General features: G+C 34.7%; 2 protein-coding genes across 6 annotated transcripts in view; one reads left to right on the top strand and one right to left on the bottom strand.

Moving 5' to 3' along the window:
* LOC122253411 (disks large 1 tumor suppressor protein) overlaps nt 1–12,446 on the top strand; it is a 15,041-nt gene extending 2,595 nt beyond the window's left edge. Inside the window, exons 5-10 of the mRNA XM_086549223.1 lie at nt 949–966; nt 2,676–2,720; nt 3,842–3,994; nt 5,349–5,544; nt 7,863–7,943; nt 8,222–12,446. Coding sequence (XP_086405349.1) covers nt 949–966; nt 2,676–2,720; nt 3,842–3,994; nt 5,349–5,544; nt 7,863–7,943; nt 8,222–8,465 — 737 coding nt within the window. The 3' untranslated portion in view covers nt 8,466–12,446. The remainder of the gene's footprint in view (nt 1–948; nt 967–2,675; nt 2,721–3,841; nt 3,995–5,348; nt 5,545–7,862; nt 7,944–8,221) is intronic.
* A 146-nt stretch (nt 12,447–12,592) lies between these two features.
* The window catches only part of LOC122253413 (trypsin-1), a 97,863-nt gene continuing 93,612 nt past the window's right edge, over nt 12,593–16,843 (bottom strand). For all 5 annotated transcript variants that reach the window (XM_086549482.1, XM_086549486.1, XM_086549485.1 and 2 more), the window contains one exon: nt 12,593–14,879. In XM_086549482.1, the coding sequence (XP_086405608.1) occupies nt 14,721–14,879 (159 nt within the window). In that variant the 3' untranslated portion in view covers nt 12,593–14,720. The remainder of the gene's footprint in view (nt 14,880–16,843) is intronic.

The raw sequence follows: 16,843 nt of genomic DNA, 5'->3' as shown, positions 1-16,843 counted from the left end.
TTGTGCTCTGAATGCATTACACGGATGTAAAGCTTTTATTACACCTGTTTGTGTCACTGGCATACATGATAAACAAGAAAGGCCTGTAGAGGGACAGTCATTTTTTCTTCCTTTCTTTCTGTGGAGAAGCTTAAAAATCAATTAAACCATTTTATAAGATTACCTAGTCTTACAACATTCTAGTGGATTGTAGTGAATACTGATAATGGTCTCTGAAATTTGCAAAGTTAAAATTTTGATAGGTATACACAGAGGAACTTTTTCATTTTATATACTTTTAAAAATTATGTTTGAAAAATGCAATACTAATAAAACATCAGTGGAATGCTATTAACAGATCAGCAAAAATGAAGAATTAAATATCTGTTCACAGAATGCTGTATATATTATTTTGCTGTAGATTGTTGTTGTCTCCTCTATGTTTAATTCAAATGGTTACAGAAGATAATCAGCCATATGTTGGGCTGAATTTAAGATTTGAGTATTAATTTTGAGGTCCCTGTGTTTATTCTAAATAGTTGACATAGCTTGTATGCCCAGTTTGTGTAATGAATTTCATTGTGACTTGATTGTTACAAGTACCAGTCAGAAATATGATACTGTAAGCATGAAAGCCTTTCCTTATTGTAAACACTGATGAACAATTCTGTGTGTGTGTGTGTGTGTGTGTGTGTGTGTGTGTGTGTGTGTGTTTGTGTGTGTGTGTTTGTTTGTTTGTATGTTTGTCTGTTTGTTTTTTGATGGAGGAATCTCTTCATTACAAAATGCAGGTAACTGGTGCAAGACTAAAAGAAGACCATTTTAGTCAAATTTATTTTTCCTTTTCTCCCTGCCTTTTTTCTTTCTTTCTTTTTTTTTCTTTTTTTTTCTTTCTTTTTCTCTTTCCTGTTTAATTTATGTGTGTGTGTAAAGAATAACACTTGATCTCTTTACATCATGTCCCCAAAGTCGATGAGGACTTTGAAGGTAAGATTTTGTCTTTTCTTTATAATTCTTTTTTTTTCTCTTCAACTTTAGAGATCTGTATGTCAATAATTATATCTTATAATCTTTCAAAATCATCTCTCTTGGTCAGTGAGGATTTCTTTTCCTTTTTTTCTAATTGAAAATAGTAGACTAACTGGTTAAGTTAAATAATTTTGTTGATGTTTTTTTCTGATATAACTAGTAAACTAGTTTTCAACTAGGGAATTGATATGCTTGCTTGGTTGTGCAGGATTGATTATATGCAATTTAAATAAACACTTGATTATTTAGGATCTATGTAGACATCCATAATTCTATATATTCACAAATACATTTTAACTGGCTGGCACAAAATCATGCATGAACACTTCTGTCTGCATTTGTCACTATTGAAAGTGTACCTGTTGATGCTTAAAGACAAAATTTTGTAAGAATTTTGTAAACTATATAGTGATGGCCTGCCTTGATATGTGATTGAAGAGGCAAGTAATGATCTTTTTCCTTTGTTTGTATTGATAATTGTTGTACCTTGTACATAGTGACTTCAGTTCAAATGAACCTCTATTTTATGTTTGTATATGAATTAGGATTTTGTGTTTATTAGTGCATGACACATGAAGCATAGTATAAAAGTATTATGCTTTTATTTGTATCAGAATCATTTCCTCCTTTATCCAGACATTCCCTTGTTGACTTGATAATGTGAAATAATGTCATTAACTTTCCCAGCTCTTACTAGTGAATAGTTTTTTTTCCTTGTACAAATTGATTAGCTCAGCCCCTCAATATGTTCATTTCTTTACCCAGTGTTCTGACATCAGTGCAACATACACCAATAATTAGGATGAATATGAATTTGAAATAATATGAGTAGGTGAAGAGGTACTTTGGGAAGATGGTATTTATGGGAAATGGAATATAAAAGATTGAAAGAAAATACAGTTTAGCCATTGCCAGTACAGAGTAAGTGCTTTGTTACTAATTGCATTTTGTTGATTATTTTAGTGATTTTCAACCTTTCCAGTAATGCTTGATTTGATAGATTCCAAAACTTGCATGGCCATTGCAATGCTACCCCTTTATATAATAATTCTGATATTTTATTAACCAACAGAAAAGTCATGAATTGTTATTAGAAAGCAAAGTATGTTTAGTGAGAGAGGTACAATATGGAAGAGACTCAGATAATTTAATGTGAATATATGTCTATCAGTCCATAAATACGGATGTGGAATTTGGAAAATCTTTTTACAAAATTAATACTTACCAGAAAACTTGTTTTGCAATGATAAATCCTGAAATTTCTATGTTGGATCAATGAAACTCTGTTTCCTTCCCAATTTTCAACAATTGCTGCAGAAAAACAAATTAGTTTTTTAAGTTTTTTTTTTTTTTGTTTTTTAACACCTTTTTGCATTATCAAACCTTGAAATAGTATTAGGCTCACTTCAACCAAGTGTGAAGATAATGCTTAAATGCCTGGTGATTATCAAGGTTATTGTAAATTAGAAGAGGAAATAAATATCTAATGACTTTCCCTTTAAATCCCATACAATCCTAGACCCTTAATAATTTTTTCTCTAAACTTTATTTGAACCATTAACCCAGGGTCACCTGGATAAAGGAGGTAACAAATCTAAGAGCTTGCTCATATTGCATGGTGTTGCCTAGCAGAGTCTGCCTTGTTGATGGTGTGTCTCTCTTTACAGCCTCCATAGCAACAAATGACGGAGAGAGTGATAGCCGAAGCATGCGTGAGTATTACCCTTTCCCGCTACCTTAGGCTTGCCCAGATGTTGTATTACCAGATAGTCTCTGACCAACATCCAGCAAATCATTCATACTTTGGATATTGATCCATATTCTTAGAGATTTGTCAAAAAATACTGTACATGATTTTTTACAGATCTCTAGCAGTGGCTTTACTGGAAATTTGTACAATGATTTTATTAGAATTTAAAATGTATGAAAGTATATGCTGGATGAGGTACCTTTTATAGCATGTTGTTGTGCTGTCTTGGTAACCATATTCAACTGACATCAACTCCAAGTTTTAGAAAATGCATCATTTTCAGGGAGGCAGAGCTTGATATGCATAGCTACCACCTATGGGTGACTAAATGCATATGTAAAAACAATTGATATAAATTTTAAACATATTTCCTTCTTTGTATATTTATATATACATATATTTATGTATATGTATGTATCAGTATTATAACATGGGAAAAAGAGTTTATTATATTTTAACTATTCATGTATTACAGACATATAATAGACTAATATCAATGTATATGTTTTTAGATTTTTGTTACGGATGATATGTTTACTCAATATTTTTTATGTTTGTGCTCTTGTTATTTGAATATGGGGTCATTTTTATGGTAATAGAATGCCATAAAATGATTTCAAAAAAAGTTTTATTTACAATCATCATATTTGGTAACAATACCTTTGTCAATTATTTTCTCTTATATTTACCATCTCTCTTTTCTCTCTCTCTCTCTCTCTCTTTCTTTCTTCTCTCTCTCTCTCTCTCTCTCTCTCTCTCTCTCTCTCTCTCTCTCTCTCTCTCTCTCTCTCTCTCTCTCTCTCTCTCTCTCTCTCTCTCTCTCTCTCTCCCCACACACACACACACACACACACACACACACACACACACACACACACACACACACACACACACACACACACACACACACACACACACACACACACACATGCATGCACGTAGACAGACCTTTCTTATTTTCTTTTCCTTTTTCTATTTTAAGTTTCTTCCTTTTTTCTTTTTTTCATATTTTGTTTAGTCGGAAAATATGACAGGTAGATCTTTTAGAATATTACCTTAATGAGATAGAAATTTGTTTTTCAGGGGGAGACGACTACATTATCCTGAGTTACGAGGGTGTACAGCAAATAGAGATTACGTACACCCGGCCTGTGGTGCTCCTGGGACCCTTGAAGGACAGAATCAATGATGACCTCATATCAGAATTCCCAGACAAATATGGCAGCTGTGTTCCACGTAAGAGTTGTTTGTCTTTGGTACTAGTGGCATTATGTTTGGCAATACTTATATCAGGAAGATATACAGTGTGAGTTTTGATACTTTGAATCTGGTGTCATATCTATATTTGAATTTTTCATTGTCTTTTGCAGCTCATTTTATTCAATCTGCAATGGGTAATGTAATAGTTGGCTTATTTAGGAGAGGGCAGCTGACATGATATTATGTTTTGCAGTTTTGTGGGCCTATATAAGTCTCTAGGTGCTCAAGAACAATCAGGAAAAAAAGTTTTCATAAAACATGAACTTGTTTGAAATCTCTGGGCCTCAAGCATACCTTGGAGGAGCAAACACATTATTTGGATATGGAAAGAGGATTAGAAATTAACTAAGTTACAAATTGTAATCCATTGAATTGGGTAAGGGAACTTCTTCATGCATTATATCAAATTTAGGTATTGTACGTTACCTCCAAACAAGTAAACAAAAACAGGCTCATGACTAAGGTACCATCCATTTTAACTTTTTAGGTTAAACTATTTGTTGGGCAAAAAAGTGACCACAACAACTGTACATGCATCATCTTTTGGTTTGGAGAGCAAATTTTTGGAAGATCATTGAGCCTTAACCCATTAGCAGCGGATGACATGACTTGCTGCAAAGGCAGAGTTGGTCATAGACGCGGATGGCACCATGCCAGACATGTAAAACAGCCATCCTTTTTTTAATACCGCGACTAATGGGTTAATTATACCTACAATTTTGAAAGTAACTCCAAACAGGATATACTATTCCTCTTCCTCAGATGATTTATATAGTTCTCAACACCATGTAGCTCTTTTTCCCTGTTTGTGTGTGAAAATTTTGAAGAAAGGAATGTATCAGGCTAAATAAGACAAATGGTTTTGTTTCATGTCATGTTTTCCACTATTTATCATTTGAGAAGTTTTATATTGTATATCCTACTTATTTTCCCCTTTTTTAGGAAGAGAAATTCAGAATGACAAATTATGGTTTCATTAGCATTTAGATTGATTAGACAAACTTTGATATTAGGTTTCAAATAAGGATGATGATAGTCCGTTTCTTTGTTTAGGTACATTTTTGTCTTGATTTATTTGACATTATTCAATATAAAGTTAGTATTTAGCATTTTGAAAATATGCAGGAAACTCATTCAATTATATTTGTTCAATATTTGGGTAAAGAATGAAAAAAAAGCAAAGAAAAATTATTAAGGGGCATGAATCATACCTTATATTGTAATGATTCTCTATTTTGTCAGCATTGTGTAGCTAATGATTTTAACATCTTGATAGAGGTAGTAAAAAAGAGTAATTATATTAATGATGATGGTTAACATTTCCTCTCAGACACTACTCGACCTCGGCGAGAATATGAAGTTGATGGACGGGACTACCACTTTGTGGCTTCCAGGGAGCAGATGGAGAGAGACATACAGAACCACCTCTTTATTGAAGCTGGGCAGTATAATGACAATCTGTATGGTACCTCAGTTGCTTCTGTCAGAGAGGTGGCAGAGAAAGTAAGTAACAGATGTATAAAATAGTATTATTGAATCATGCTCATACTTGTCAACTTTTACACACACTTCCACTTACACACACACTTATGCTTACACACGCAGCTCTCAGAAGCTGCAGAGGATTGGTTCTAAGACTCTAGGTGAATATTAATATAGTTTAAATCCTCTCTAGATTACAATGGTTAATGCAATGTAAATATTTTTTATACACTATTTAGGGGAACATTACAAGAAAAGAGAATGTTCATGTTCAAACACAACCTCATACACATACCCAATATTTTCTTTATTTGATCACTAACAAATTACTGTTGTTTAATGATAAGGTAAAGACACACATTATTAAAAAAATAAAATAAAAAATAAAAAAAAGAACAGAACAGAACAGAAGTATTGCAAAGAAAAAAAACATTGAAATAAGAGTGAGAGTGAGAGTGAGGGAGAGTAAGTAAGTGTGACCACATGGAGCGTAGTTGTGACGTGTGAGTTAGTAAAAATCTCGATGCCATGGTTTGCTGGTGGAAAAGAAGAGTGCGTGTATGGTCTTTATTGAGATTGTTGATGATAGGCTGGGCTATTGCTCTGTGTTTATGTTGTTGTTGATGATAGTTTGATAGCTGGGTTCTTAGTGGTATTAAGTGACAATTGAGTCCTTCTCTGCTCAGGATTCATAGCATTAAAGAGTGCTCAGTGGAGTTACGCGGGGAAAGAAAAGGAAAAAGGACAGCAGCGTAAACATACTGCCATCTATATTGCATTGAATTAAGTAGAAATATAAAATCAATGTCTTAGGTTGCATAATATTCAATACCAGTGCCTTACAGTGAGAGTAGTTAGAGAGAGTGAGAGTAGTTAGAGAGAGAGAGAGTAGTTAGAGAGAGAGAGAGTAGTTAGAGAGAGAGAGAGTAGTTAGAGAGAGAGAGAGTAGTTAGAGAGAGAGAGAGTAGTTAGAGAGAGAGAGAGTAGTTAGAGAGAGAGAGAGAGAGAGAGAGAGAGAGAGAGGAAGAGGAGAGAGAGAGAGAGAGAGAGAGAGAGGGAGTGGGGTTTTAGTGGGTGGAATGAGAGTTGAGTGAGAGTTTTAGGAGCGAGGAGGGTTGTGGTGTGTGTGTGTATATATATATATATATTTATATTTATATATATATATTTTTATATAATTATTATCTATATATATAATATATAATTTCTTTATATCTATATAAGGGTAAGCAGTTTGGGAGAGATGTAGCGGGCTTGTATGAGTGACGGAGCGCCTGTGTCTGCGTGTGCTGACTCTTGAGAGAATGTGCCTGGGTTTGATGCTCTGAGCTGGTTCCTTACACGCAGTGAGGTTTAGTCAGTAAGAGGTGTGGAAGTGGGAAGTAGAGTTTTGGCTTGGGGGATCTAGTGAATGGGTGTGAGTCGACACGCTACATGAGCTCTCTATATATACTTTATATATATATTTTATATAATTTATTATATTATTTATATAATATATATAATAATATATATTATATAAAACAACCCCAACAACCACAACCCCAACAAACACAAAAAAAAAACACCCACAAAAACAACTCCATCATCATAAATAAAATAACAAAAACCCAACACAAAAACAACACAAAAACCACAAACACAAAACCTAAAAATATTAAAGTATATATTAAGCACAACGAATATATAAAATCATACTTCCATAATAAATAATACATACATACGTACTTACAAATATATTATATATTTTTATATATATATTCATGTATCTATGTTATTTGTATGTATGTTTCGCATAATATAATTATTATCAAGATATGTTTCATATAATTGTATTTTGTTTTTGTTGGGAAAGAAAGCTTGATGTAAGTTGGAAATGTTCACTATGAGCTGCCAAGTAGAAACTTATTATTGCTTTATAAGCAAGTAGTGAAAAATTAAGTAGAGGTAATTTTTATTTTTTATATAATTGTTAAATTTTTGTATATTGCATTTGACATCTATTATGATTTTAAAGAGTTCTTTTGATGGTTTTTTTTAAGAAGTTATGATGTTCATGAAAACATTTAATTTAAGCTGGCATGTGTTTTTAACCAGGTAAGCAGGGTGTTTGGTTGGTGGTCTTTGCGGATCTATAGTCTGAAGCTCAAGAGACGACAGGTTTTGTCGACATGAGCGAAGCGACTATGCTAATGCTGATAATCAATTGTTAGATCAAAATGATGAAAATGTTTGTATGGCGGAAACAGCATATTTATCCAACATTAACTCGTTAACAATGGATGACATGATAAAACGTCATGTGGTGGCAGTGCTTGCTGCTGGGGACGTGATATGACATCATGGCTTTTTGTATGACCAGCATGCCGGGTGATTGTGTGCGTAGCGTATGGCCGCGGTATCAGCAGGCCAAGAGGCCAAAACTTTATGCCTATGCATTTCGGTGAGAAGTCCAGGCAGAGCCAGAACTGTCCCGACGTTATAGGGTTAAGAGTAGATGTTTGGCCTGGGCTGGGCATATTTTCTATTTTCTAAATGATATGTGAGTCTACATATGAGATATTAGAAAAGTGAAACTGATTAACATATGGTATAATTTTTAAATTACACAACTGAAGGAATAACTGTCTTGTATTTTTGACAAAAGAATGCAGTGCAAAAGTGATATTAATGTAACTGGGCTTTGTTCAACCATATAAAAGGGAGATGGAATTAACCAAGAAGATTATTTATATTAATAATTTTCTTGATTCTTTTTTTCTCTAGGGAATGGAATAAGCGGATGACAGATGATCAAGCTCGTAAGACCTATGAGCGGGCACTTAAGGTAGAAGTAGACTTTGGAGAATACTTCACAGCCATTGTTACAGGAGACACACCAGAAGAAGTTTATGCTCGTGTAAAGGATCTGATTCACCACCATGCTGGTCCAAAGATATGGGTCACATGTAAGGACAAGCTATAAAGAAAGCCCTCTCTGGGCCTTATGATGCTAGAATATTTTGTTGCATGATGGACAGGTGTTATTTCCATTATCAGAACTATTACTGAAGCTTGAAAAAGATGTTGCTAATTCAGTCCCTAAAACTTGGTAAATCCAAGTAAATCATATCTCCCACAAATTATATACCATGAAAAAGTAGCAAAGCTAGCTACAAAGATGGGAAGGTCTCCCAAGTGGGCTGATGACAGTTTCCCAATTATGGGCAGATTGCCTATTTAACTCTCAGTGAACTTCTGGATTTTTGAAGATATTATTCTAGAGATATTATGCTCATATATCTCATGTGGTGAAACTTGTACTTTAGAAACTTTTAATTGTATTATAACAAAGTTTTATGCCTTTACTACAGCATGGAGAGGAAAACATGTATCAGCCAGTACTGGTTGGGTGATCAGCTGTTATCCAGTCCCAGGCTGAATTGCTGGTTCATATATACAATGATTTTTAAAGTGTTATCAGATAATTTCCTTATCTAAGCCCATTTGACTCAGGAGTGATATCAGCTGATAAGGACCTTCATCATTGACCTTGTACAAAAAAGAAAAAGTGTATCAACAGTTTATATTAGGTATGCAATGTCTGGGGAAAAGGAGGATGAGAGATGTCAAGGTTTCTTTGCGTTAGAGTTTCCAGTTTTCCCTGATGTTGATTTTTAATTTTCGTCAGCTATTTTACCAAACATTTGTAAGAAACCATTCTGTAGATGTTGTTATAGATACACAGGAGGAAGTGTTAAATGTTATTTTCTGAATACATGTTAGTCTGTGCTGATTTAGATTAGTCATTTTGAATCTTTTAGTATGTTTTTAATAAGATATGAATGTTTTCCCAAGAATATACCAATACGCCAAATACTACCAACAATCTCATGAAACTTTGAGAAATCCAGCATTGCATTTCTGATATGAATTGCAAGTGATGAATTACATAAATATGTTCCCTTGTGAAAAGTTCACATTGGTAATGACAAATTGACAATACTTTATTATCTTATGATGAACACCAGTAGTTGATGTCTGAGCAGTATGTTGGTTTGTGTATATGGAAATTAGTATTCCAGCCTTGCCATGTGGACTTAAATTGAAAGGATTATTATCATTATTATAGAGGATATGTCTAAAAGTGCCGATTGATTGATGGTGCATAGAACCATATGATTTATTTGATAATGAACTCTCAGGAGAAGACTTCCTCCTTCAGATATTGCTTGAGCTAAGCCTCAGAAGCTGATGCTGAGGCACGAATGAGAAACCAAAGTCGTTAAAGTGACAGACCCAGCTGTTTCCTCCCTAACAGAATTCTTAAGTAGGGTTCATAATCTGTGTTAAATATGATTATAAGTGGGCCCTGAGAGAATGCTATTTATGGTTGAAATTTGCTGATTATGTCACAAATGTTGATGCTGTAATCTCATACTTTGTTTAGAACTAGTGCTTTAGGCCATGTCCAAGAATGATAGAATTCTTAGGTTCTTAATATCTTAGATGGATATTGTGCAAAGGATGTAGTAGTAAAATTTATCAAAGTTAAGCAGAAAGAACATGAGTCAGTTGTATCATTTATGTACATGGGCATAGTCTTATCTCTATGATCCTTCCCTGGTTGTTCGTAATTGAGTGGCAGAGTTAGCTTGCTTTGGATTTCACCAGTTTTAGGGTTTTTAACTTATGTTCTTAACAGATAAAGATACAAGAATATGAGCCTTACAGGGAATCCTCAAACTGGCGAACAACCACTTAACTACTGTCCCACTGAATGATGTATAATGTGTTCATGATTTCAGTTGAAGAGATGAATGTCTGGTCATTTTTTGTTACATGAACTGTTTATGGTATCATAGTATGGATGAAATGTTGATAGGTTTTTAAGGTTATGTCCTCCCTGTGTCTCAGCCATAGGCAACATTGTTGACTGATGACCCTTTAGAAACCTTAGGACAAGTTGATACACAAAATGCAAGATACAGTCTTGGTCATGACTTGAACAATAGATACAGACAACAGCCAGTGATCTCTGATTACTTCAGAGTTAGTGTATTGGCCCTAATGTAGTATTGTTGTATTGAGAACAGCAATATTAGTTATTTTGAGCCTTACATAGTCTTAAGTGAAGATTAATTTTCTTATTTAAGAGTGGGAAAATTATTTTTTATTTGAGGCACTTTTGTAAGGCTGATGATATCAGTATATAAAATGAAATAAAAATATTATATACACCCCATTCACTGAAGATATAATGTTCTGACTTCAGTTCAAGTTACTGAGATGGCTTTGGATACCTTGACATATAAAGTTAATGTAATGTAATCAAAACTTCTTAACGTGCTGGAGTCATGCAATATAGATTCTCTGGCTGATAAAAAAAAGGTAGCAGATATTTTAGAGTAATGACCTACTTAATGTATTGAGGACTAAGCATTATATTCATGGTGAGTGGTTAGGGTGTAAGATATGTGACTAGATATTGCTGTTGCGATTTGAAGTGGTTGGAAAAAGCACTGAATCCTAGGACAAGAGAAAGAACGGTTATCATGTCGTTGTTACAAGTGTGAGTTTTACAAATTATTGTTAACATATTTTGTCAATGACCTATTTATCTGTAATACCTCTGATCTAAGAAATACTTTCCTTTGTTTTAGTCATGGTGCCATTGTACTTTTATAATTTTATTTTAATTACTCATCTCATCTTCAGCTCTGCATTGTTTGTATGTAATGTAAGTTGATGTTTGTAAATATGTAGCTTGCTGCAGTGGGAGCTTCTGTTTTCAATTTTTATTATGCTTTTTAATTTAGGACATTCATTTTAAGCACAGAAAATGTGCACTGTACAGTATATTAATTTATTATTCATGATTCTATTAAAACAGTGCTCCACAAGCTCTTTCTCATATCTTGTAATTTCCTGAATGTATTACAAAGGGTTGAAATTACCAATATTCCAAATCATCAACCTAGGGTTGCCACAATGTCTAAGAGAGACTTACACAATTTACTTACCCTTATAGCTTGATTCTCACAGTTAGTAGATAATGTAAGTGAATGAAAAGTTACTAGACCTTGTAACTAAATTAGCTCTATAGCCAGTGTAACAAGAATTTATATAAGGAATATTTGAAAATTCAACCATTTCATGTTATGCTATGCAATAGTATTGATTCCATGATTATTTTGATTTCAGTTAGTTCAGTGTATTTAGGGCAGTGTGAAGAACATTGTTATGAGCATGTCCAATAAGTTATAAAAGAATAAATAGGCCTTGCTGAGAGCTCTGAATAAAGCAGGAAATGGAGAAGCACCTAGTTTATCATTTGAAAGGGTGCTGTTTCTGAAGCTCCTTAATTACTGGTACAAAATGGTAATCAGAAAAATTTATGAGTGTCCACACATGACAGGGTTAGAATGAAAAGAAATTAGACTTAGCAAAGAAGAGTTTTTAGTTGCTGTGCTTGTATATTATTTTTACTCATTGATATCAGAATTTTATCTTGTATTATTATTACTCTTTTTAATGTTCAGCCAATACATTTTTTTAATGGAACTCTTCCTTCATAATCATTCCACACTGCTTGTAAGCAATAAGCAAATAGAGAGAAGGAAATACTCATATTTTCTGGGACCTCATGCACAGTTGTGCATTTGGTTGATTAGTTGAAGAGATCTTAGCAGAAGTCTTAAGAATTCTGAAATTAATGAATTATCAGAGTATAACTTAATATTATTTATTTACTTGTATGCTCCACTCCTGTCTGCATTCACCAATAAGAGGGGTCATTTTCATTATTTTTTCACTCTTGATCTTCACATTGGCGCCATGGCTACAACAAGTCTTCAGCAAACAACCTTAAACATTCGCAGCTTCATTGGAATGCCTAGTGCATCCTCTGACAACCTTCCCTCTTCCCCCTCCATCCCCTGTACTGTAAATACAACATTATCTCAAAGTACAAGATCTTTCATTCAACCCCCGTAACTTCAAAAATATTGTTAGCCATTGAAGTTTTATATGAGGAGAGCATGTATGCAAATGTTAAAGTATACTGTAAAACATTACATTTATTGCAGAGAGAGGATATAGAAGTAAAAGCAGTTTCAAGGGTAATTTTATTCCTTGCACTAATTGCTAGAAAAATAAATATTATTTACATGTCAAACTTATGCTTCATAAAAAACAAGATCACTTGTATATAATACAGAAAATCAAGTTCAACAATTTGTACACTTTGTAGATCTATAGCACTGTGACCTAAGTAAATAAGCATCAGGTAAATTAATGGATAACAAACATCTTAGAAACAGAATGTCTAATTGTCAGAATAGGGACAGAAGGTTAGTTCAAATGATGGACGCAACATTATGGGAAAGTACTTTAGAGCAGATATACTTTAGAGCAGATAAAGTATAAACAGTCATAATTTACCCTAGCCTTCAAGTATAGAGAGAAACATTAATTGAGGTTTTATCATTGTGATGACTTCAGATTATTTGCAATCCCAGTACTGAGCTCATGACATGCTGAACCTGAAGATTTGTTAGTCTGACAAACTAATATATGTACAAAAGTCAAAATATGGCAAGTTCACACCTAGTGCTGATAATTGTTAATAAAAGTTATAAAATACATACCATAATTTCTAGTTCCATCTGAATTTTATCATATTCACAACAACATGGACTTTTTTCATTCAGAGAAATGTAATCATTTCAAAATTGTTAATGTATGTTAAAATATAGTCATTCATAATTACATACTATTCTGAGGTATGTTGCTTATAAAGAAAATTAAGGGAGGAAATTTATGTTCCAAGTCTTTTACAGTATATGCACTTGGAAAAACATTTACAAGCGAGATCATTGGAAATTTTAGAAACTATTTTTTGGAAAATGTATCTACTGAATAAGAAAGGATTCAGCCTGGCATACTTTTGTGGATATTTAAAGATACCAAATAAATTCAAGAATAAAGGCATTATGTATGAATGCTTTGAGCAGACGAGAAATTGGGAAAATTAGAGAACATTCTTTGGCATTTATTGGATGCGATAAAGGTGACCTAAGAACCGAGTATACAGTTGGAGTTTCGAATGTCTTGCAAGATTATCGTACCGCAGTCAGGGACGAGATTATGGAATACAGAATGATTAAGGTAAGAAGGAATTTTGGTTTTTTAGACAAAGTTGGCATAGATTCCTAATATGAATTGGAAAACGAAGATTTGAAACACCTCATGGTGTTCATTTAATGTATGCAATGGAAAAAGTTTTTGGCAAAATAATGAAAAACGATTAGATATCATTGATTTGTATAGGAAATGCAGTATGAACCAAAACTATTTTCTGGTGATGAAACCGTTAAAGTAAAATAATAGTGGTGTTTTTAAGTTGAATCGTCACAAAATGTAAATTCAGATTATAATAAGAAATTAATCACTACGACACTTCTTATAAGCAGTAAAGGAATAACTACCATTCCATGCAAGTTCCCCAAAGAGCACATATGAGCAAATGGAAATTGATATATAAGAATTATCATTGCAAACTCAGTCATGGCATCACTTCAGTCCCAGCCAACCAAACGATCTGTGCAGACTTGCCATGGCACAAGTACTATTGGTCTGTAAACTCTCAAATAATGAAAATAAATTTTGATTTCCATAATACTAGCTATATGGATTTGACTTCTGCATCTTGTATGTAACCTGAATACTTGTACTTGTGAGATATAAGATTTCTTATGATTTCTTGAAAGATTATAAAATTAAGGTACTATTTATATGTCCAATATATCCAAATAAAAAATCAGTTGTATACATCTGGCAGAACCAACACTCCATCAGTCACTGTGATATTGATTCAGGTGATAGTTTGCCATATATGGACTAAATCCAAAACAAAGGTCCACAGTAGAGACTGATAGGAAGAGATTATTTAGCTTGCAAAAAAAAGAGAAAGAAATGGTGGGTGCAAAGCATTCATTTTCTTATATTGTGGGAAAATGTACAATAATATGGAGAATTGAATGGTGCGTTTTTTGATGAGTGAAATATGATTTTAAAAAACTGATACTACCATCAAAAATCAGGAGAAAACAGCTGGGGATAGCTGCTATTTAAAAATGATAAATGTACCATGATCACAACTTTTTCACATATTTGGCATGCCGCAAAATATATTGCCAATAAGAACCTTAATTTATATTTACAATTCATAATAATTTCATTATGGCCTAACATTGGCAGCCAGCCAGCCTGAAGTGACTGAGACTTTGTGATAAATCCCTGGTTGATGGTCAACGGCACAGCCAAAGCCTGCTGACGTAATACCTGATAATACCCATCGCCCGTTGTGGTGGACAACCAGTGGCCCGCCGGAATCTCCCTGCCGAAAGGAAACAAGGTGCTCATATATTCTAAGCAATAATATGGCAAAACAATAAGGAATTGTAAAGTTTCAGAATAATAAGCAATATATGTAGAAACAGAGCTTAAAAAAAAGAAAAAATAACAAAGTAGCATTTATAGAGAATCAATTGTAAATTCAGAAAGATTTACATTATATCTATATACACCTATATATCTATATCTACATCTATATCAATCTATCTATATCTATATCAATCTATGTATATCTATATCAATCTGTCTATATCTATATCTATATCAATCTATCTATATCTATATCAATCTATCTATATGTATATCAATCTATATCTATATCAATCTATATCTATATCAATCTATATCTATATCTATATCAATCTATCTATATCTATATCAATTTATATCTATATCAATCTATATCTATATCGCTCTATATCTATATCTATATCAATTTATCTATATCTATATCAATCTATCTATATCTATATCAATCTATCTATATAATAATCTATCTGTATCTATATCAATCTATCTATATCTACACCAATCTATCTATATCTATATCAATCTATCTATATCTATATCAATCTATCTATATCTACATCAATCTATCTATATCTATATCGATCTATCTATATATATATCGATCTATCTATATCTATATCGATCTATCTATATCAATCTATCTATATCTATGTATATCAATCTATCTATGTATCTATATTACATATACACACACGTTTACATGTGGTGTGTGCGTGTGTATGTGTGTGTGTGTATGCGCGCGCACGCGTGTGTGTGTGTGTGTGTATGCGCGCGCGCGCGCGTGTGTGTGTGTGTGTGTGTGTGTGTGTGTGTGTGTGTATGCGCGCGCGCGCGCGTGTGTGTGTGTATGTGTATGTGTATGTGTATGTGTGTGTGTGTGTGTGTGTGTGTGTGTGTGTGTGTGTGTGTGTGTATACGCAAGCCCGTGTGTGTGTGTATGCGCGCGCGCGCGTGTGTGTGTGTGTGTGTGTGTGTGTGTGTGTGTGTGTGTGTGTGTGTGTGTGTGTGTGTGTGTGTGTATGTGTACGCGCGCGTGTGTGTGTATGGTGTACGGTGTGTAGTGTGGGGTGTGATGTGTGGTGTGGGATATGTAGTGTGGTGTGGTGTGGTGTGGGATATGTAGTGTGGTGTGGTGTGGTGTGGGATATGTAGTGTGGTGTGGTGTGTGGGATGTGTAGTGTGGTGTGGCGTTGTGTGTGGGGTATGTGGTGTAGGGTGTAGGGTGAAGGGAGTGTGTGTAGGGTGTGGGGTGTGTGTAGGGTGTAGGGTGTGTGTAGGGTGTAGGGTGTGTGTAGGTTGTAGGGTGTGTATGTAGGGTGTAGGGTGTGTGTAGGGTGTAGGGTGTGTATGTAGGGTGTAGGGTGTAGGGTGTGTGTAGGGTGTAAGGTGTATGTAGGGTGTGTATGTAGGGTGTAGGGTGTGTGTAGGGTGTAGGGTGTGTGTGTTGGGTGTGTGTAGGGTGTAGGTGTAGGTGTGGTTGTGGTAGGGGTGTGGTGGTGTGTTGGGGGTGGGTGTGTGTAGGTGTAAGGTGTGGTGTGTAGTGTGTGGTGTGTGGAGGGTGTGGGTGATGAGGGTGGTTGGTGGGTGTGGTGTGGGTTTGGTGTGGTGTAGGTGTGGGTGTGTGTAGGGTGTTGGGTGTGTTGGTGTAGGGTGTAGGGTGTGGGTGTGTGTGGGTGTGTGGTGGTGGGTGTGCGTGTGGTGGTGTTTGGGTGTGGTGGGGTGTGGTGTGTGTTGTGTGGGTTGTGGTGTGTGTGGGTGGTTGTGGTGTGGGTGGGTGTGTGGTGTGGGGTGTGGGGGTGTGTGGTGGGTGTGGTGTGTTGGGGGGTGGTGTAGTGTTGTGTGGTGTGTGGTGGTTAGGGTGTGTGGGTGTTGGTGGTGTTGTGTGTTGGTGTGGTTGGTGTGGTGTTGGTGGGGGGT

Source organism: Penaeus japonicus, unplaced genomic scaffold, assembly GCF_977035675.1.
Source record: "Penaeus japonicus unplaced genomic scaffold, GWHDUDI00000001_assembly GWHDUDI00000022, whole genome shotgun sequence".
In the NCBI taxonomy this organism is placed as follows: domain Eukaryota; kingdom Metazoa; phylum Arthropoda; class Malacostraca; order Decapoda; family Penaeidae; genus Penaeus; species Penaeus japonicus.
This window is presented reverse-complemented; position numbering and strand designations above follow the sequence as displayed.